Below are 22288 nucleotides of genomic sequence, written 5' to 3' on the forward strand. Positions count from 1 at the left end.
CTAGTTAAGTTGTAAAGCCCACTGGATATTTCTAATAATTTTTCTCCCAAATTCTATTAATTTCTCCAAAAACTAACACTGCAAGATCTGTGGATTTGCAGTTTTAAAAAAGTTAATAATCAGAAGACAATCAGCAGTGATCAGGATCTCTGTTGGATTGAGGGTGCCTGCCTGGCTGGTCAATTTAATATATAGTATTGGCAGAACACCATTGACTCACCAGAGTAAAAATATTATCAATGGTGGTTTATGGCCTGCTGGAGTCCATCTATGGTCATTTCTGATATATTTCTGTGAATATAGGTTTACTAGAATTCACGTTGGGCATTTGGACTCCTACATTACCCTGATTTTTCTCAGTCATGGATAATTTAGGATTTAGGTCAGGAACGTTTCTGTTTCAGGCTCCTGACATTTGGCTTCAAATGTCTAGCTAAATGTGAAACAGTGCCCCGTCAGTGTCCTGTGTCTGCTGTTTTTTTAAACTGAAGAACGCTTTCTTATAATAAAGTTTCCTTTTTCCGTGCAGTCCATCTGCAAACTGGCACGGCTCATGTTTACACCCCGTGTTTACGTCTCGCTCGTGCCGTAGTGTTGCCGTACGCTGTGACGACATCGTAGTGTGCGTCGTGACGTCACCAGTCGTTCCGCCGCTGTGGGAGAGGGATGATGGCAGCCTAGCTCCAGCAGGACGGATTAAGTAAGTGCTCGGCTCTTATTTGTCACGTTGTCTACGACGAATTTCAGGGAAAAAATGCGACCGAAAACAGCGGCGGTTTTTTTTTATTAGCCCGCGGTGCTACGAGAGGCCGTAAGGGACACCCGCCAGCATCCAGTCGCGCTAGCTTCGGCCTCCGGTTCGGGGCCCGCCCTCCTCCACAACAACAACAACAGGATGGGACTGTCACTGTCAGGCGGGCTTCTGTCATTTCATTTGCCCCGCCGAAGCCTCCGACTTGGCTCGTTGAAGGTTACGATCAGTACTGGCTTCTGGTCCGGCTGATGATAGCAGAGGATTTTCCGCGGTATTTGAACCGTGGCAGGATATTGCGATGCGGTAGCGCAACTCGACAGAACACCGGCAGCAGGGGGAGGAACGTGAGGAACGAGACCGCGCCACCCGGCACGCCGCAAGCGGCGTTTAACGTCGACTCCGGGCTTCACAAAGCCCATCTCCCCGTGCAAAGCAGTCGGTTGTGGCGATGCGCGCCGGGTCCTGCTGCTCGGGGTTGGTCTGGTTAACCAGCTAACGTTAGCTGCTAACTAGCGAGCTAGCTAGCCACATACAAAAGACAATAACCATTCTAGCGATGAAAAGTATGACCACCGGGCTCTGTTAGTATGAACCGTAGTAGGGTGGTAGTAGCCTAGTGGGTACTATGAACCAGAAGACCCGGGTTCGAATCCCACTTACTACCATTGTGTCCCTGAGCAAGACACTTAACCCTAAATTGCTCCAGGGAGACTGTCCCTGTAATACTGATTGTAAGTCGCTCTGGATAAGGGCGTCTGAAAAATGCTGTAAATGTAAATGTAGTTCCACGAAATGACTGGCAATTGACTGGCCCTGCAACACCGTGGGATGAATAAAACTTTCAAATGTTTTACACATTTGTTGCTCTACATTTAGTCAAACTATGTTGTTTTTGTGGGGTGGGGGTTTGTACTGGTTTTAATTTATTTTGCAAGACCATGATTGACTAGAAAGAGACCTAAGACGGCAAGAACATAAAGGCGCCAGGAACAAGTAGCACGTTCTTTAAATTGCTGCTGTTGTTGCATTATAAATTGGATGAAAGAGGTGATTTTTTTTTGCTTCTACTTTAGTCCTTGAATGGAGTAATGTGAGAATCATATGATGTTTTTGCAACTCTCTTTTCATTATGATCCCTCCATGTGCAGATGGAGAAAGAATTGCAGATATGTTGCTCTACAACAGATAGTCACCAATCTGAGTACTGCGGCACTCGCTGAACTTTGTATGCTGATACGAACCACTCAGTTGCAAATGTATATAAATGCACCGAGCCATAAATCTGTCATCTTGATTAGAAGAATGCACAGTGGTGGTTTTGTGTTGTTGAGATTGGGTTCGTAATGCCTTTTTGGGGAACATTTTTCGCAGTGACCACAAACTAAATCTCAGTGACCAGGGCAGTTTTGTGTGACTTTATGCAGTTGAGAATTGAACCTGACTTGTTAAACAGACGATCTTTATATCTGAGGACTGTACGTGGGGACAAGCTGTCTTGTTTTGATGTCTGTTTTGGTCTGTGACCTTCATTAGTGTGGTTGAATGCTGCATTTGCATTGTGAGCATCTTCCACCTCTGTCAGCATTCGTCCCACATGCTCAGATTTGCTCCTGTGGGCAAAGAACTGCTGCAACTCCTTCTATACATGCACTGACAGATTCTTGGGTCTCTACCAGAATCCTGATGTAAAAGGGAGGAGGGTAGGAATGGTCAGGCGGGTCACAGAGAGGTTAAATTGAAGAGTTCATAGGGAGTAAGATAGGGAAAATGTAATAATTATCCGTTCTTAAATTGAAATGGCACTTGAATTATATTATATTTTTGGTGTTTTCACCGAGCCTTTGCACCAGTGGAGATTGCATCTTGTTTGTGGCGCTTGCTGTCTGAGTATTTCACCTGATTACAGATCAGATAACACTCTGAACCCCGCTCACAGCCAGACTTCTTTTCTGCTCTTACACTCGATGTGAAAGATAAAATATAACAAGAAAACTGAATGGTAGAACTCATTGTGCCATTGTGATGTTGGTGAAATGGGGTTGCTCTGATATAATTTAGTGGCAGGGTTTCTGCAGATCCTTAAGTACGAAATTTCCAGTTTCTGGCCTTATGAATGTGACAGAAAGTCCACTTTACATTTACATTTTACATTTACAGCATTTATCAGACGCCCTTATCCAGAGTGACTTACAGTCAGTAGTTACAGGGACAGTCCCTGGAGACACTCAGGGTTAAGTGTCTTGCTCAGGGACACAATGGAAGTAAGTGGGATTTCAACCTGGGTCTTCTGGTTCATAGGCGAGTGTGTTACCCACTAGGCTACTAACATCAGTAGAATTGCACATATACCGTCTATGGTTAAATTTATCGGCTGCCTTTGTTAAATATTTCCTTGTGTACCTGGGGGAGTTGTAGGCGTGAGTGGTGGCATCTGAGATGGGGCTGCTGGCTGCAGGTCAAAGCCTGCTGGCCCTCTCTGCGCTGGCTGTAGCGCAAGGCAGGCATGCCATCAGTCTCGGGTACATTTCAATTTTTTTAAATTGGTAATCATACTTACCTGGCAGGGGAGATAGCGTAATCAAGGTGGCGGTTCACCCATTGCACTCTGGCTGTGCTGACCCAAGCGAATTCCCCAAATGTGGGAATCTCGACGCTCTCTTTTTCTTTTGGGGCGGTGGTGGCTTAGCGATTAAGGAAGCTGCCCCATAATCAGAAGGTTGCCGGTTCAAATCCCGATCCGCCAAGGTGCCACTGAGATGTCACTGAGCAAAGTACCGTCCCCACACACTGCTTCCCGGGCACCTGTCATGGCTGCCCACTGCTCACCAAGGGGGCGATGGTTAAAAGCAGATGACACATTTTGCTGTGTCACCGTGTGCCGTGCTACAGTGTTTCACAATGACAATCACTTCACTTTCACTTTCAGTCATTATTTGCTATATTTTTTTTTTTACTTTGTTGTTTAGAACTTAGATGTATTTATTTGTTCCCTTTTTTCTTGTTCACTGACCTTTCGGGGGTTGAGTGTGACCTGGAGTTTGGAGAGCCAGAGGATGCATTTCACTGCATGTTGTACTGCTATGACTGCATGTGACGAATAAAAATATTGAATCTTGAATCCATACCAAGGGGTCAGCAGTTTGGGTTTCTGATTCCACACATATATCATGATCATGAGGAGTGGACATCAAAAGTCTACTTACTCTAAATAACATTTCAGATGCAACTGTCTCTAGGGGGAATGTGACCTTGAGTGAGGACTAGGAGCAATGATGGTGGTACAGGCTGCAAAAACCTGGCATATTCTTACTCATACCTGTTGTAGCGCCGAAAGAAGGTGCTTAACACATCGGATTCCTGTAAAATTGTCCTGTTTGGTCACTCGTGGCTCATTACATCAAAAAGAACCATGTGACTTAGAGCACTTATTAATTTCAATTTCTATTTTATTCTCTTCAGTTTTCACCTCGATCCTGCTAATACAGCTCAAAATCAAGAATCAGTTCTGCTGGAGTTAAGCTACTCAGCGGCGTGACCCTCTCTCCATCTCTGGGCCCATGGTAAAACCTTTTTTTTTTTTTTTTTTTTTTGCTTTGTGGTACGCTGTGATTGACTGGCTATGGAAAATTTCTCTTGAGTAAAGCCTTCCTGTTTGACAGGATGAAGAGGGGCAGCAGAGTCCGGAGGCTGGCAGGGAAACTCCGGTTATCCCCAGGAAGAACCTGGTACTGGAGGATGAGAACCTGCAGGTGGGTGAAATGCTGGAGCAGATGTTTTACTCATTAATGTGTTCTCGCACGACTTGTTTCTTGTGAGTGTGTCGCAAAACCCTACATTTCCCACTTGCCTGTGTTCTGCGTTCAGGTCCCATTCTCTGAGCTCCATGGGGAGAGGGTAGAGTATGTGGGGAAAGCAGAGGATGCCATCATCGCCTTATCTAGCTACAGGTTGCACATCAAGTTCAAAGAAAGCGTGACCACTGTGAGTCCAGCACACATTTACATTTACATTCATGGCTTTTGGAAAACATGCTTTCATGGTACCATCAGTGAAAGTAACCAGGTCTGGTTTACTAGAACCCCAACGGTGAATACAGTCATTCTATGCACTCTGTTTTTCTTACATAAGTCAGACCACAAGAACAGGTTTAGTTAGTCTAAGTATTTTCTAACATAGTTTTATTTGGTGTATCTTACTTTTAGCTCTGTATCAGTGTTGCTAGTTTTAGCTGCTGTCTGGAATAATATACATGTTGGTCTCGCCTTTGCTTCTAGTTAGTAGTATAGGGTTTGTAATTTGTACCGTTCAGTTGATCAATTTTAAGAGCTGTATTTTTATCCCTATTTTCTGCGTCTTATATTTTAGCATAAAGGGGAAGTTTCATGTGTCTTTAGGAATCCTTATTAATGAATCCTCATTACCTAAACACCATGCAGATTCAGACCGCTGTGCATCGTCAGTCTTTCGATTTCGCTGTGTGTGAAGCTTCAGGGCAGGTATTCTCTGTGTGATGTAACATCCTGGGAGCAACAGAATCCCCTTCACCTTCTCAAGGTTACTGCAACAGGCATGACATTCCTGGTGGCTTTTCTGTCACAACAGAGCCCTGAAGCAAAAACCCGGCGCTGTCTCATCTATGCTGAAACGGAGATTCATAACCTGCTGTCAGACTTGCCTTGATGTATAATGGGCGAGCTGGAATCAGAGCAGCCATGCATTTCCAGCACCTGCCTGGGGCAGTGGTTCGAAGGTTGCCGGTTCGAATCCCGAGCCGCCAAGGTGCCACTGAGCAAAGCATCGTCCCCACACACTGCTCCCCGGGCGCCTTTCATGGCTGCCCGCTGCTCACTCAGGGTGATGGGTTAAATGCAGAGGACACATTTCACTGTGTGCACCGTGTGCTGTGCTGCTGTGTATTACAATGACTATCACTTCACTTTTTCTCTTTTTTTTAGTTACAGGTTGTGTCGGTTAGACTTCTTTTTGTGCATTGAGGCTGGCAGTGGTTGTGCCATTGAACAGCGCTATTGTCATCCGGCTTTGCGTGACTCTTCTGCAGTTTTAGAAAGATACAGTTTATGTGTTACTGACCGTGCAGAGAAACTGACAGGTTTATGGTTTTATTTCTAAGCGTGTCAAAGTAAAAGCATCGCTTGAATGGCGCAAGCTCGTGTCACAATGTGACTGAAAGAAAAAAGGTTTGTGGTTTCGTTGTGCAAAAAACGTCAAAATGAAAATGGCATCTTTGTCAATCAAATAAAATGTCACATGATTGCTTGAGCCGCTGGGGTTTCGGATTCTTTGTTTTATCCATCTTTGTCAATTGCTCATTGTTCTAGCACTTAGTTTAACAACCAAACCAGACCAATGAACATCGCAAATGCTTGATCCCTCGTCATTAATGCATTGCATCTCTTAACATCCATTGTTCCGGAATGCTTTCAGATTCCTCTGCAGCTCGTTGAGAGTGTAGAGTGTCGGGACATGTTCCAGCTCCATGTCATCTGTAAGGAATGCAAGGTCATCAGGTAAAAAAACTGTACACACGTGCAGGAAACACCACTCGTTTGTTTGCTGCCCCTGAGTCAGAATCCATGTCGTAAATTCAGTCATGACTACATGCAGCGGGTATATTGATCTGATGATCAAGGCCCGATTCACTTTTTTTCAGCAGCAACTGCAGGATGCCGTTTATTGTTTTTCCACGTACAGTGTGAAAATGTGTAACAGTGCCTGACATTTTATCACAAAAATAAAAGGAAAGAAGCACTTGTTAAGCAATAACTAAATAAATCGGTCACCATCAAACTGAGGTGTGGGATCTTTGGCCTGTGTGTTGGGTCTAGATGCCAGTTCTCGTCGGCTGAGCAGTGCCAAGAGTGGTTGAAACGACTAACAGCGGTGGTGCGCCCACCAGCCCGGCTGGATGAGCTCTTCTCCTTTGCGTTCCACACTTGGTGTATGAAGGATGACGCCGAAGATGCGGAGAACCATGGAGAAATGTGCCGAGCAGGTACACCGCCTCACACAGATAGATAGATAAATATGTTGATCAGCACCCTTGCACCAGCCAAGAATATTCTTAGCATTTAAGTCCCACCAATGTTCCCTGTCTAGGAGATCATGTGATCCACTGGTTTAAGAATGAGGTGGAGCGTATGGGCTTTGATGCCCACCATGCCTGGAGGATAACAGATATCAACCGTGGCTACAGGTAACTTGAATGTAAGGGGGCGGACTAGCTTGAGGTTTTTGGTTTGTTAAAGGGGTGAGTGATCCTTGATTTAAATATAAAGAAAGCGGACATTGATTTTAATAATGTTCAACATGGACAGAGAACATAATTCACCATAGTTTAGAGTTTGGTTTAAAGGTTTATATGTACTCTTGGTGGCCCATTTAAAGCAAGGGTTTATGGCAGGGGAGGAGCAGGTTCTGTAACTTGTTCTGAAGTGCTTAAGTAAACGAAGGGCAAGTGCATTTTCAAACGAGACAAAGTGTCTGGTGTTCTGTGCAATTCCAACACAATTATTTGTGTTCATTATTTAACATCAGTGTTTTTGCATGCAGACTCTGTTCCAGTTACCCTGAGCAGCTTCTGGTGCCGGTCTGGGTCACAGACAAAGAACTGGAAAACATTGCGGCCTTCCGGTCCTGGAAGAGGTTTCCAGCTGTGGTGTACAGGTCTGTGTAAAACGAGCGGTGAGTAGATTGAAGGAGGTCTGCCTATATATATGCTGCACTGACCACCGTTGCCTTTTGACCCTAGGCACCAGAGTACCGGCGCTGTGATTGGTCGTTGTGGACAGCCTGAAGTGAGCTGGTGGGGCTGGAGGAATGCAGACGATGAGCAGCTGATCCAGTCCATCGCCAGGGCCTGTTCCATGGACAAGATGGACGCCCCACTAACCAACGGCTCCTGCGATCAAAAGCTCAGCAACGGCACTCTTCCTAGCTCAAGTACGTTCCAATGTTAAGCGTACATCAGTGTCAGGTCATGGTGTAGATTAAATCATTTCGGCTGTTTGTAAATTTGATAGTTTAATTATCTCCATTATATTCAAGTATACAGAGCTTATAATAATGTCTTTTCATTGGAAGAAAAACTTTTTTTTTGAAGACTTACATACATTAACTAGGCAGTCTTTGACATTGTTCGGTCTTTCCTAGTCTCTGCTGTCACCAATGGCACCTCTGAGACAGAACCTGTGACCGCACCTTCACAGAAGCTGCTGATCTTAGACGCCAGGTCGTATGCTGCAGCCGTGGCCAATCGGGCGAAAGGTGGAGGCTGTGAATGCCCAGGTACTGGATGTCTTACCTGAAATCTGACTATGCATACCCGACTGGAGTAAATCCTGAATGGAACTAAAAGCTGAGAGTTTACCTGGAGGTCATTGTTGTGCTCCTGTAGAGTACTACCCGAACTGTGAGGTACTGTTCATGGGAATGGCCAACATCCATTCCATACGCAAGAGCTTCCAGTGTCTGCGCTCTCTGTGTGCCCAGGTGCCGGACCCAGCCAAGTGAGTGGCGGATTTTTACTCACATGTTTGAGAATGAAAAAGGGTTTTTGAAATGCGTTTTTTTTTTTTTTTTTTTTTTTTTCCTTGTGTGCTTTTCGTAACCCACATCCTCTGCCCACTTCTTCACCTTGCTTTCGTTTTTCCTTCCTGTAGCTGGTTATCTTCTCTGGAGGGCACCAAGTGGCTTCAGCATCTGTCTCTGCTGCTGAAGGCAGCTCTGCTGGTGGTGAACACGGTGGACCGGGACCGCAGGCCTGTTCTGGTGCACTGTTCTGATGGATGGGACCGCACACCTCAGATCGTGGCTCTGTCCAAACTGCTGTTGGACCCCTTCTACCGTACAATTAAGGTGGGTTGCCATGAAGACTGAAGACTTCATTTGGTTTGAATTATGTCATTAAGATTGAGAAAAGCATGTACTTCAGTGAAATGACTGTTTAATGTTGTTCGGTCCAGTGCCATAACCACACTGAGATGACGGTATCAGATGCAGTCAGAGCAGAATGAATTGCCCTTCTGATCAGTACACGGAAGCAAAAAAACGAGGATGTCTTTTTTTGACACTGTCTTTGGAATTGTCCACTTCAGTTTGGCTAGATTTCTTTAGTGCTTTAAAAGCAGTGACCTGTGTGAGTGGGTTGAGCAGTGTAGCGATCACATAGCGATTACACCAGGCTGTAAAGATTAAATCACCACTGAACGGCCTGGTGCAGAAATATAATGACTATGTTTAGCAAATTCCTGAAGCTTCACCACGCATTATATATATATATATATATTTTTTTTTTTTTTTTTTTTTTTTTTACATTTTTACAATTATAGTTATATGAATCATAAGTAGGGTTGTGTAAGTAACCAGTATTTAGTTAAATTTTTTTCTCCAAATACATACATCAATATTTATTGAAAAAATGTACTTTCACAATGTTTTTTCATGCCTTTAATGCAATGGCTTTTGATACAGTTAAAAATGTTGAAATGTATCAGTAGCACTCTTTAAAAAGAGTCAAGTGGGTAAGACACTCACCATTGAACCAGAAGTTCAAACCCCACTTACTACCATTCTGTCCCTGAGAAGACATTTAACCTTGAGTGTCTCCAGGGGGACTGTCCCTGTAACTAGTGTGGATGATGGCACCTGATAAATGCTATGAATGTAAATGATTTTTAATTTATTTGCAAATACTTCTGGGCATTTCAGGTGCCTTGTTACATGCGGTGGCAACTACTGAGCATGTTCCAGAGCATTGGTCCGGTTGTTATCGAACCACAACCATTGTCTCCCTACGCAGGGTTTCCAGGTTCTGGTGCAGACTGAGTGGCTGGACTTTGGCCATAAGTTTGCAGACCGCTGTGGACACGGGGAGGACGCGGAGGACCTGAACGAGCGCTGCCCGGTGTTCCTGCAGTGGCTGGACTGCGTGCACCAGCTGCAGAGGCAGTTCCCGTGCTCCTTTGAGTTTAACGAGGCCTTTCTGGTAACGGGTCTATTATTAAAGTATTACCGCTGAAATGTCTTTAGAGCACAGAAAGACATCTTCTCTATTATGTGGCATGTTCGTATACAGAATGGAGATGATGGGTGTTTTTTGTGCTTTTTGTTATTTCTGTCATCTTTCTTTATTCTTTTTTTTTTTCATCATCTTTGAAACGTCCGCAGCCAAGCTTTGAAGGTATCAGTAATGGGTGCTTTCATTGTTCTCTCAAAAAGCAGTGCTCCAAAAACCTTGACAGCCCTGGTAATGTTCACAGTTTAAGTCAAGGTTTGAGGTCTTTATTGTTTTATTGAATGGGCAAAATTGTGGCAATTTGAAAGAACCTGAATTGTGTTATAGTAGCCAGTGTTCACCATTTCAATTATATAGATGGATGATTTAATGACTTACTAGTTATTAGTACATCACCTTTTTGACAGGGTGTTTTTTTTCCTTTTTCTTTGCTTTCAGAATTTGTTTAACCTTATCCCTGCACTCATCTTCTTTCCACCTTTACTTTACTTCTGTCTACCTTTAATTTTTTTTTTCTATTTTGAAGGGAGTTTCACAGTGATCTATGGGACCTGGTGTTTGTTTAAATGTTTTTTATTAGATTTGTTTAGCAGCTCTAGACATATTATATCATTATTTTACGTGTAGGTAAAGCCATGTTTCCTGTGTTGGGTGGTGGGTAGGTGAAGCTGGTGCAGCACACGTACTCCTGCCGATTTGGGACGTTCCTGTGTAACAGCAGGAAGGAGAGGGAGAAACACTCAGTGCTGCAGCGGACCTGCTCGGTGTGGTCCCTGCTGCGTCCTGAAAACCGTGCCTTCTGGAACATTCTCTATTCTCCTCACTCTGAGATGGTCAGGACTCCCACACTTTAGCTCTAGCACTGCGTGTTGTTTGTAAGTTTATTTTGCGGTTCTGCAATGATCTCTACCCAGGTGCTGCACCCGGTCTGTCATGTGCGTAACTTGATGTTGTGGAGCGCTGTCTACCTGCCCAGCTCTTCACCCTCCACTCCCACCGAGGATTCCTGTGCACCCTATCCCACTCCTAAAACTCCATCTGAAGAAACCAACGGCAGGTAAATCACACGCTGATGGGAGGACGTCTCGTAAACAAAAATAAGAGGGACTAAGCCAAATAAGGCCATTAATTTGCATGCATGATATGTAATGCATAGGGAGCTTAAGGAGATAATTGTTATACGTTGTACAAACTGAACCCCACTTTTTACAAATCCTGCTTTTGCCATTGTGTTCTTGAACATTTAGATATATAACATCCAGGGACTGAAACTAGAAATTGTAGATTTTAGAAGAGGATCAAATGAAGTTAAAACATTTTTTTCAGGCTGCCGAAGACGCGCTCCTTTGATAACTTACCGTCAGTCTGTGATGGAGGTCCTGCCTCCTCCAACCGCTGCTCCAGTGACCCGAATCTCAATGACATGCTGCCACAGCACCTAAAGCCACTGGGGGTCACTGTGGCATCAGAACTGGAGGCTTCAGAGAACCTGCAGAGAACACCAGACAGTCCAGAGCAGCGACTGGAAGAGGAAGTGATGGGGAAGGCCTTGTGCAATGGGGAGGCCAGTGGTGAACTGAACAATACTGAAAGAAAGGAGGTGGAGACATGTGAGGAGGCGGAGTTGTCGGTGGCTGTGGACGTGACTGAGGGTCAGATAGAACACATCCTCCAGGAAGCACGGGAGGAAGGCGGGGCTGAGACGATGAGGCAGGATGTCACAGTTTGTGCGCCTCCAATGGAGGACAGTGATTACCTCACTTCCTCTACCCTGACCACGCCCTCTCCCACTGAACTGAACTCTGATGTACCTTCACAGCAACCCAAGGCTCAGCTGCCCAAGGAGATGTTGGATGCTTCAGCCAGTGAGTCCTCCCACGTTCCTTTGCTGGCCGGTGATCCCATTACAAATGGTGACAGTGAAAGCCAGTCAGAGGAGGTGAGCCCCTCTTCCTCATGCTGTGTGGATGGTGTCCTTGCCCCCAACAACGCCCTTCCTGAGCAGTTTGAGGGTAATAAGACTGTGCTGCATAGCCTCACAGACACTGAGGCCGCGCCCGAACCTTCTCCCTGCACCAGAACACACCTCAGCCAGGAGCCTCCCAGGACTCTAAATGGCCTCTGCTCACCTACCCATGGTGCCTTGCCTCCCCTCTCCTCTTCCTCAGGCCAGGACAGGCACATATGTAATGGCAAAGTCCCAAATGGGGTTAACGGGGCCAGGACGCCCCTCAGCAGGCAGACATCAATAGCCAGTGCGAGTTCTGTGACCAACGCACACGGCCACCTTTTGGGTGGCCTAGCTCGTGGCCCCTGTGGCACTCTCCGCACGACTGGCCCCAGCCACCTAGACGAGGACGGTCTGAGCGTCCACAGTGATGCTGTGCAGGTACGCCTGAGACAGATGGAGGCGGGACACCAACTGCAGGTGGAGACGCTGAAGAGGCAGGTGCAGGAGCTCTGGAGCCGTCTGAGAGTCAGCAGAGAGCTGCCTGGAGAGATGGTATGACTGGACAGCCTCAGGTTCCGTAATCAGATTTGTATGCAAATGATGAGAATTCAAAATTAGGTGCAGAATTCTTTGTCTTACTCCCTTGTTCCTTTTGTCAGTCCTCTGTCCCTGACTCAGAGAACAATGAGCTCTTCTCTGATGGCAGCTGGGAGAAGGTGGAGCAGCAGGACCCAGAGGTAGAGCGAGTGCATATGAGCTCTGAGAGTGTGAGCTGCTGGCTCGGGGCTCTTTAATAATGTCGATTATGTCCACAGGGAACCCGGTGGTACCCAGATCACATAGGAGCACATTGCTATGGCTGTGAGACCAAGTTGTGGTTGGCTGCTAGGAAACACCACTGCAGGTGAGTGCGTCAGATCACATCAAACACACCTTGATGCATACCTACACTTTAACAGATATAAAAAGACAATTCATTTCCCTCAGAGCTCACTTTGAGGGAATTGAACTAATAATTTAAAGCAAAAATCTAGTCTAGGTCAGATTTGAAGGAATTCAGGGTTTTAGGTTGCACTATTTAAGAACTTATTCCATACTAGTTTCTACTAGTTTGAACATACATTTAAAATATTTATTAGAATGAACAGCATTTTTACTTGGGTCATGTTTCGATAACGTGGATGGGTGGTAGTGGCCTAGTGAGTAACACACTCGTCTGTGAACCAGAAGACCACAATTCACAGTTTTAAACCCTACATACAACCATTGTGTTTCTGAACAAGACACATAACCCTGAGTGTCTCCAGGGGGACTGTCCCTGTAACTACTGATAGTAAGTAGCTCTGGAAAAGGGTGTCTGATACATTCGCCTGGGAGACATTCTTGGGCTTACAGGTATTGAACTCTTTCTATTGAGTTAGACACTTGACTATGAACCAGAAGACCCAGGTTCAAACCCCACTTACTACCATTGTGTCCCTGAGCAAGACACTTAACCCTGAGTGTCTCCAGGGGTACTGTCCTTGTAACTACTGACTGTAAGCAGCAGGTAAGGCTGCTAATATGTAATATTAGCATTACATTGCCTGATTTATACTCCAGATACATGGAGTCCATCTTCAATTTCAGTTGAACCCATAAAATATAGCTATAAATATATTTTGATCCCTGCAATGATTGTTTCAGTTCCTAACTCAGTGCTACATCCCCTATCTTGGTGTTTTAAACTGATTGATGAATTCGGAATGATATCTGTTCTAAAATTGAACCCTATTAATATCAGGTACCCTGACATTAATATCTAATCTCTGTTCTACCTGTTAACCGGCTTTCCAATCCAAGATTGAGCAGGTACATTAAGCAGGATTTGTTCCTGTTGGACTAAGTTAAGATAAACTTAATTGTTTGAAGGATCGCTTCCATGTGGGTTTTGTTCGTATTTTCTGTTTTCATTTACAGCACTGTCCTCACTGTATTCCATAGACTAAACCTTGAGCCCCGTCTTTGTCTTGAAGTACTTGCTGTGTGCGTCTTGTGTTCTCTTGTGAACAGTGGCTTAAAATGTAAATGTGGTCAGATAGAGAAAACAGACTGTTGGCATGGATACACCTGTAAGTTTCTTAACGTACAAATTATATATTTGAACAAAGAGTGCAGTCAAGTATTACCGACTATTGTCTGTATTTTTATTTTTTTTGCTGGTTCGCATGGGAAGGGTCAGGAAAGCTATTCAGGAAATGAATAGTTCAGCAAGAAGATCTGCTTGTCTGTCAGCCTCTTGATGCAATGCAGGGCTTTTCTGGTCACTGGAACCATTTAGCACAGGAGGCAGGGGGTGGTGAAATAAAGGAAAGACTACATTTAACTGGTGCAGGCAGGTGTGGGAAGTCCTTCCTATCTTTTAGGTAACAGTCTGTTAGTCAGAACCGAACGGACCGTAGGGTTGGTATGATGAAGTGAAGGGGTCTATGTGGTACACAGCGTAGTTGCTTTCTTTCAGGCTCTTTGACTGTCCTTTTCTCCTGTCTCCCCTCTCTCCTCCACAGTGCCAGAGAGCCTGTTGAAGAAGCCTGGTGAGAGTATCCCCACGTCCCTGTCCTTTATCCCCCCCGGCATCCACCCATTTGTCATCCCTTCATCCTAAACCTCTGTTGACCTCCTTTTTTATTTGTTATCTTTATGTTCGTGTGCTGAATTAACCACTCGCTCTGGTCAATAACATGCTTGGCTCATATCCCCATGATCCATCACCGCTTTAGTGGAATTGTCTGCACTGAATTTCGCAAACTTTATTTGCTATGCGTTTTCTCAAATTTGTAGGTTACAGGAAATTTAATTTACTTGCCTCTCACAACAAATTAATGGATAGCAGAGAAGAGAACCAAAAATGTTCATGTCGTCTCCAGTGTTGACATCTAAGTTGCTTTGTACTGAAAATTCTTCATGGGGCTTAATTCTTTATAATCACTATTCTTTCTCAGATCATAGTCGAACCATGGCTGAATGAGACATCCGTGGTACTCATTCTTGTGGAAGCCTGTTTCTGCCAGAACTCAGACTGAGATTATGTCAAGTACAAATTTTAAATCTAGACAGAACTCTACAAGGGGAACTTGAGTTTTCTGTGTTCTCCCCATATTCATGTGGCTTTTCAACCACAATAAAAAAAAAATAAAATACATGCAGGTCAGTATGGTGGAAACAGGCTTCCTTGACTGTCTTTGTTCCGGCTGCCTAATGACTGTTTGCTCTCTGTCGCCCCCTGCAGGAACTGTGGAAATGTGTTCTGCGCCAGCTGCTGCGACCAGAAGGTGGCAGTGCCAAGCCAGCAGTTGTTCGAACCCAACCGCGTCTGCAAGGCCTGCTACAGCCACCTCCGCCTCACCTCTGTGCCCCCCGCCGTGCCACCCGCCGACCTGGAGCTGGAGAAACCAATCACGGCCAGCTCCAACTGATCGGCCCTGCAGCACCCAAATCAGAAAAAGATCCCAAAAACGCCTGCTTTCTCTGTACCACTTTCACATTAAGATGGAGAACTGAGCTGTTGGGACAATAACGCTCACATAAATAATTTGTCATGGTGTGTGTATAGAAATGTATATGTATATAAAGCCATGTGTACAGCTGTTCGAAAGATTTAAGACATTGGCATGTAGCTGGTGAAAATCACAGAGGGACAGTCGAAGATGAAGATTTTAAAGATTTTAGTGTGGCTCAGTCAAGAGCTGAAAGCTGTCTGGAATCAGTAGAGATGATGAGTCGGGTCCACCCGGCTCATGGACGTCTCACACATTGCTTTGTCCCCTTTTGCTCAGCCTGGACGATGAATGCCCCATGGTGCTCCTCACTCTGGAAGCCTGGAGGGCTCTGGGACTGGAGCCAGTGGAGAAAGTGGTGCTCGGAGCTGTGTGAATGAATTAAAGTACAACACACTGCCCACTCAAAGTTTGCCTCTGAGAATTCATGGTGCACTAATTGTGAACATTGCATGCAAGTGTTCTGAAACATCCTCATCTTCAATCTTTTGTCAGTTTTAGTCAGATGATTAATGTTTCTCAGTCAGTAAAATGTTTCTTTTGAACCTCAAAAGAAACATTTGTTTGGATCATTTATTTCAGGATTTATAAATTATTTTGCAAGTTTTGACATCCCAAGATCCTTTTAATCAGAAAAAATGTTAACATTTTTTTAATGTAGTTTAATCTAGCCACTGCTGACTGAAATATTACCTATTTTGGCATATATGGTTTTAATATGAGGGCGTTAAGATGTAACGCAGTAGTCTCATTTTTTAAAAAAGGTTTTACCAAAACATGACAATTGATTTATTTACATTTTATAAAATTGTTTGGTCATTAAACACCACTTAATCATACTATTAACCCAAAAAGAAAAATGACAAGCACACGTAAGCTTCCTAGACATTCTGGATTTAATAGTAATCATGTTAATGCCTTAGACATTAAAAAACGTCTACACTGAAAGCTAGTTGTGTTGTCAGCAGTTCTCAGACATCAGCATTATATTAAGAGCACAATGGAAGGAGTGCATATAGAAACAAGGGAAACCAAGGCTGACAAAAACATAATAATGGTTGTGTGGCTTCATAGTGTCATAGCTTACATGCGACAGCGTGTGAACGTACACTACAGAGGGCTTTCTGAACTGGCGCTGATTATCGCAGTGGCACTTTAGCACTTCAGAAGAACAGATCCTGAGGGTCAAAGGTCATCGTGGCTTTGGACACAAGCCACCCACCCATGGGTGGAAGAGCAGCGCAAGCTCTCATAGGCTTCAAGTTCAGTACGCTTGCATTCAGTCTACATCTGGCTTTAGATCACACCACGCTCAGTACGCCATAGATATTTTACAACTTCAGGGAACTTGCAGCAAAATTGCTTTTTTCTTTTAGATTTTAAAAGCCAGTAGGTGACTTATGGAACAATGGTATTATGTTTGCATACACCAGCTGTATCCAAGCAAAATGTTCCACTCAAAGTGGACATCTGGACATTTTAAATGGTTTATATTTAGTTTAGAGACATTCAAGAGCGCACATTACAAACACGTTCTTTCCATTATAATTCTTTTTTAACAAAAATAATTATGGCTTCACCAGCCTAATACTCCCTTATAGTCTATATAAAAAAGTGTGTTGCTTATGTACACTGTTTAATGACATCCTGAAGTTATACAAAGTTCATTTTCCTTCCAAAAAAGAGCCAGCTAGCCTCTGCTGGGGACTGTGGGTGGCACAGAATATGGAGAGAGATGGACAGTGACCAGAGGGGAGAAAGCGACAGATGTGGCTACTGCTGGCTACATCGCTGAGTTAAGATAAACTGCACTTAGAACACATAGGCGTCAACGGGTGTGTTGTTTTTTTGTGAAGGGGCTTGGTGGTGAGAAATTGTGCTGTGGGACTGGGGGGGACATTTCAAATACTGACTCAGATGTTCCCTTTGCTCTCCACTCATACACAGTCGGTAGTGAGTAATGTAAAGCGTATCTTCACTCATTCTTTAGTGACAAATGCAGTCACTCAGACAGATGACTGGTCCCACACCTGTAAACAATAATAATAAAAAAACATTAAAAACAATCAATATTAAGAAGGACAGAAGTAAATACATTTTTACGCTGTGCTGTGCTATGCTGTGCGCTGACCTTGTTGACTGTCGTGAGAGGTGTGCGCACGGAGCTGGTGTGCAGTCTCTGGCGCTCCTCGAACGCCCTGCCAGGGGACCGTTCCCTCCTCATGTCCATCATGCGGCCGGGGGAGCGCTCCAGACGTGGGTCCATGGCCCTCCCAGGGGAGCGGTCTATCCGCAGCTCGCCCATCCTGCCGGGAGACTTTTCGCGCTCGATAGGCCGGGCAGGCGACTTGTCATGGCGGAACTCTGTGCGAGCTTCGCGGTAGCGGTGAGGGGTGCCGGGCTGGTGGTGACCCTCCTGGACCATGGGGCTGGCTGCCAAACGCTTGGAGATGTGCTCATTGTAGGAGGGGGGGCCTCTCTTGTTGGGGCTGAGTGACAGAAGTGGAACAGGGGAGGGAAATGAGAGCAAAGTCCATTATTTTAGTCAAGTGATGAAATTTTGTTTCATTGCTGAGCAATACAGTCGACAGCAAGACAGTCATCAGTACTGCTCCTTGCTCGTGGAAGGTATGTGGCCAGGTATATGGATCATAAACAGACATCATTTGTTTAGTTCGGTAATTAGTTGAATGGGGAATGTTATGAAGTACCTACAGGCTGTTGCTCCACATGGAGCCTGACTGGGCACCACATGTCGAGGTTACATTTGGCCACAATACATGGCATTATTGAAACATACAGAAGCAGTAGATCAATTCTTAAATGTAAACCATAAAAAGAAATAATTTATACATTTATGATAAAAAGACTTTCATTTATATTTAATCATATTTTCTTTTATGCCTTGCCACAAATTCCTGAAATGAACAGATGCCGTTTATTCTTCAGAGACCTTGAGGCCAGAATGAATAATCATTCCCTCATAAACCCAGCGCATCGCTCTGATGAAGTTTCACCCAAGGCTCGCTTATTCCCAAACGCAACCAACTTCCTTCAGTACCCAGAGCAGCACAAAGTGCTCACCAACTACACCCAACTTCCGGCAGATAGCGATCTGAAGAGATGAACACCATCTCAGACACCAGTGCAGACAGTGAGATGCACAACTGCATCCTTTCACTCATTCACTACGCACTGGGAAATTAAATGAAATATCTCATGACTAGAAACACTAGTCCGATCACATTAAGACAATATGTTTATAGTCACTGAACAGCTACATGTTGTTTGTTAATAAAGTAACATTATTTATAGTCATACTAAGAACTAAAAAAAAACAATAAAAGACCTTAATAAAAAGAACTAAACACAGTTAAGGCTCCAAACAGCTCAATATATACATTCACCCTTTTATATTTCACAGTTGGAATATTGTCTGTGCTGTTGTTTTTTGCTACTCATATCTTGTACTGTCCACTTTCTGCCATGACTATGTAAATTTCACACTTGAGGGACTAATAAAGGATAAGCTAAGCAGCATCGATAACACACGCTCAACCACAAACACTCACCTTCGGGTGGAGCCGTTCCTCTGAGGCTCCCCGGACTCCTGAGCCAGGTTGCCCTTACAGCAGATGACTCTCAGCTTGTTCTGGTAGGATGAGGCCAGGTACACGGCCCCGGAAGAAATAGCTGGACCCAGGTAGCGTGGGTTAGGGATGTCCAGGTGAGCGTAGGCGTGAGGGCTACACCAATATATACACAAAATTACAAACACTGGCAGATAACCAAAGCATTACAATACAGAAGCAAACTATACCCCAAAGCAGAGTGACTCTGGATCTCAATGACATCCAAGGAGTTGAAGTAGGTTACAAACAGGTAGGGCTCTCTATATGCTGCAAGAGGGTAAAGGTGAACTCACAGACAAAATTCATGAAGACATGACAACTTGAAAGCAATGAAAAAGGCATAAATTGCGTACCAAAGGAAAGCGGCAGACGGCTCCACTTGATGTCTTCACTGCGACTCCTGCGGCCGTAAGCATCCACAAATACTCCAAACTCTGACGAGAGCACAGGCCCATTTAAACATTTCGACCTACGCTCACTGAAGCATGTATAATGCTGCTATTCTCTGAGATCTGAAATGCCAGGTGTGGAAGTAAGTGTATGGAATTTGTTGTTTGTGTATCTTACACGATGCACTGACCACTTCATTTGAAACTTTTTTTGTTCAAAACACGCCAACCACACACCAAAACCTTGATCCACAAGCTGCAAAATAAACTGAACTGTGGGCTTGTTGAACAACTGAATGCCTTCTGTGTACTGAGCGCAGGTGTTTCTAATGAAGTGGCCAGCGCATGTAGCGTGGGTGCATGTGTATGTGTACCATGGAAGCAGAGCAGGTACTCGTCTTTCTGCGGTGCGCTGGACACCTGGATGATGGAGATGGGGAAGCTGTGGGAGGAGGCAGCAAACACGGCGGAGGCCAGAGTCACATCGTTTTTATCCAGGAACTCTACAGTGGATCACAGTAGATAAGGATTTGTGTAAAATATGTACCTGTCCTTGTACAGAGTGACACTGATGTTAATATAAAATGTCATATGTGGATCAGTTATTTAGGAGTAGAAAAAAAAACGCATTGATGAATAACGAATTTTATAAAACAACAGTCTGTGAAAAATGAAGAGACAGGCATTGAATAAGAACCTGTTTATAAAACTTGCTCCAAACTAAAGCCAGTGGTACATCATACCTTCCAGCACGTACTGCTTCATCTCAATCTCATAGAACTTGTTGGTGCCAATGATGACGCTGTAGCCAGTGAAGTGGATACAGCTGCAGGGCTCAGATGTCTCAATTTCCTGAGGGACAGACAGCAGCAGAAAGGTTATGGCATGTGCATGTTAACTAACTGGTAAGCTAATGTAAGCTAATATATTAGAGATTTGGAAAGACCCCAGACAATCTTTATTCATGGCAATGTACAGGTCTACAATGTAGGGGTGGGCCAAAAGTTGAGAGGAAAACTAAGAGATGAACTGAACCTAATTCTCTCCAGACAGCAAAGATGTTCATTTTCCCTCTATTGTTTCAAAAAAGCAGTAATTTATGGTACCATTCTGCTTGAGAAGACTCTCATTGATGCTCCTCAACACAAAATCAGCTCTGGACTGAAATAATGCCATAGTGAATGAATGGTAATCAAAGCTAAAGGTGGTCCAACCGAATATTAAGAGTGTAAAACTTTCAGAAGTATTTATGTGCTGTCTTTATACTAAACTAGAGCTAGGAAATGACAATAATAACACAACACTTTTAAGGTCCTTAAAATCTTATAAACAGTTTCTGTGTGATTCCTTACCATAGAATTGGTAACACACATACACCTTTACACCCTAGGTAGGATGAATATACATATAAATAAGTATGTAAAACACTGAAACTGAAACTACGGCCACTGTTACTACTGCAGAGAGGGAGGTAGTGTCTGGGAGTTGGCACCGCTCTCACCTTCCTGATGCAGAATTTACTGAGGCTGTCATTGTAACGTAGAATTGTGATCTTGTTGGACATGGCAGCACAGATACACAGGCCATTTTCTATCTGTTGGAGTACAAACACACCAGGCTCAAACCAAACAGTCAAAACGACGGTCGTCACACACACACACACACACACACACACACACACACACACACACACACACACACACACACACACACACACACACACAACAGCTAGCAGCACCTGGCCACACTGGCCACTAAATGTCATTGTACTGGAAGAAAGCCTGAGGTGTGCCTAACCTTGCCTGAAGCGAAGAGATGGCAGCCCTTGACTGTCTCAAAAATGAACGGGTTGAGCTCCGGCTGGGCAGGGAGGTGAGACTGAGCCAGAGACTGTTTTACCTTCTTTATCTCCACCAAACACAGTGCCCTCTCTTCTCCTGCAACACCAACCACAAAATGGACATCACAACAACATATCAGCACAGGTTATAACAGCATACTATTAATATTGCAACATAAGAGCACAATTTAACGGGGCATTCATGACTTTTTGGAATTGTTCATTAATATCCGAAAATACATTTAATAAATAAATATGAGCGGTTGACCAGTTTATGTGTGTGAATGTGTGTGTGTGTGTGTGTGTACCGGTGATCATGAGCAGTTTGTCGTGCTCTTTGAGAATCTGGATCTGGAAGACAGAGGACAGCCCTGGTATGTGTGTCAGCGAGTTCTTGATCACATTCAGTGCATACAGGCCTTCTTCTGAGCCCACAAGCACAATCTGTAACACACAGAGAGAAAGACGAACAGGCATAACACATCATCCACAAGATTCAGTGTAGAAAACAGGCCTCTGTTAATGCTAATGTAAGAATGGACATACCTGGTCAGTAAGGGGTAAGGTGCAGTTAATGTCCAACCGATCATCTCCCTCCAGCTTTAGCAAGGAGTTCCCCAACAGTTTCTGGTTTTTGTTTGGAGGGGGAGAGATGAAGAGAGGATTGATGAGATGCTACTCCTGCAGGTTAACACAGGTCTGACGCAGCACAAGGCACAAGCACAAGCTGCAGTTAACATGTGACAGACACCATCGAATACAAGCTACTTCCACCAGACAAATTCCTGCCTGCTGTAATGTCCGCCCGTGGTAAAGCTACAACCACTTCATGCTGAGACATGTAGGCGTGCTGCAGGCAGTGTTTGAGGCTCCATTTCTGCCATTTTCAGATTCTCCTAACAGCAGCTCAGTATTTTTCCTTTGACCAATTGTGCCACAAATATGAAATGGGTCGCATGCACACTGCATTGGCCCACAAAACAGCAGATGGATATGTGAGTGTGTAAAGTTTGCATAGGGTATCACTGCACCAGATACAAGCCACAGTAATGACACGGTCACTGACAGGGGCTCAGAGGGCAAAGAGCATGATAGTGGGGGCAGGAGCAACACAACAGATAACACACAGAGCCTGTCTCAGCACAGCATTTA

The 22288-nt window shown here is 44.4% G+C and overlaps 2 protein-coding genes and 1 non-coding gene across 6 annotated transcripts in view; 2 read left to right on the forward strand and 1 right to left on the reverse strand.

Moving 5' to 3' along the window:
* The first annotated feature begins 619 nt into the window (after window positions 1-619).
* On the forward strand, window positions 620-15684 carry LOC114785316 (myotubularin-related protein 3-like). 2 transcript variants are annotated; one of them, XM_028971389.1, is made up of 20 exons: window positions 620-700; window positions 4214-4314; window positions 4414-4503; window positions 4619-4735; window positions 6200-6282; window positions 6601-6767; window positions 6872-6968; window positions 7325-7438; window positions 7524-7714; window positions 7925-8059; window positions 8169-8280; window positions 8434-8629; window positions 9573-9758; window positions 10451-10621; window positions 10703-10845; window positions 11115-12291; window positions 12399-12476; window positions 12555-12643; window positions 14286-14312; window positions 15008-15684. In XM_028971389.1, the coding sequence occupies exons 2-20, from the start codon at window positions 4312-4314 to the stop codon at window positions 15192-15194; spliced, it is 3363 nt and encodes a 1120-aa protein (XP_028827222.1). In that variant the 5' UTR covers window positions 620-700; window positions 4214-4311; the 3' UTR covers window positions 15195-15684. The 2 variants fall into 2 exon arrangements, with proteins under 2 accessions (XP_028827222.1, XP_028827223.1); XM_028971390.1 differs by lacking the exon at window positions 14286-14312.
* LOC114787258 (U1 spliceosomal RNA) lies at window positions 3304-3461 on the forward strand. The gene has a single exon (XR_003749384.1). It is a non-coding gene; the product is annotated as a U1 spliceosomal RNA (small nuclear RNA).
* Window positions 15685-16153: 469 nt separating the features above from the next.
* cita (citron rho-interacting serine/threonine kinase a) overlaps window positions 16154-22288 on the reverse strand; it is a 48054-nt gene continuing 41919 nt past the window's right edge. For all 3 annotated transcript variants that reach the window (XM_028971388.1, XM_028971387.1, XM_028971386.1), the window contains 11 exons: window positions 21683-21763; window positions 21445-21580; window positions 21094-21233; window positions 20798-20890; window positions 20040-20148; window positions 19671-19799; window positions 19261-19341; window positions 19096-19174; window positions 18848-19021; window positions 17407-17764; window positions 16154-17305 (listed from right to left, as the gene is read on the reverse strand). In XM_028971388.1, the coding sequence (XP_028827221.1) occupies window positions 17282-17305; window positions 17407-17764; window positions 18848-19021; window positions 19096-19174; window positions 19261-19341; window positions 19671-19799; window positions 20040-20148; window positions 20798-20890; window positions 21094-21233; window positions 21445-21580; window positions 21683-21763 (1404 nt within the window). In that variant the 3' untranslated portion in view covers window positions 16154-17281. The remainder of the gene's footprint in view (window positions 17306-17406; window positions 17765-18847; window positions 19022-19095; window positions 19175-19260; window positions 19342-19670; window positions 19800-20039; window positions 20149-20797; window positions 20891-21093; window positions 21234-21444; window positions 21581-21682; window positions 21764-22288) is intronic.

Source organism: Denticeps clupeoides, chromosome 3 (assembly GCF_900700375.1).
Source record: "Denticeps clupeoides chromosome 3, fDenClu1.1, whole genome shotgun sequence".
Lineage (NCBI taxonomy): Eukaryota > Metazoa > Chordata > Actinopteri > Clupeiformes > Denticipitidae > Denticeps > Denticeps clupeoides.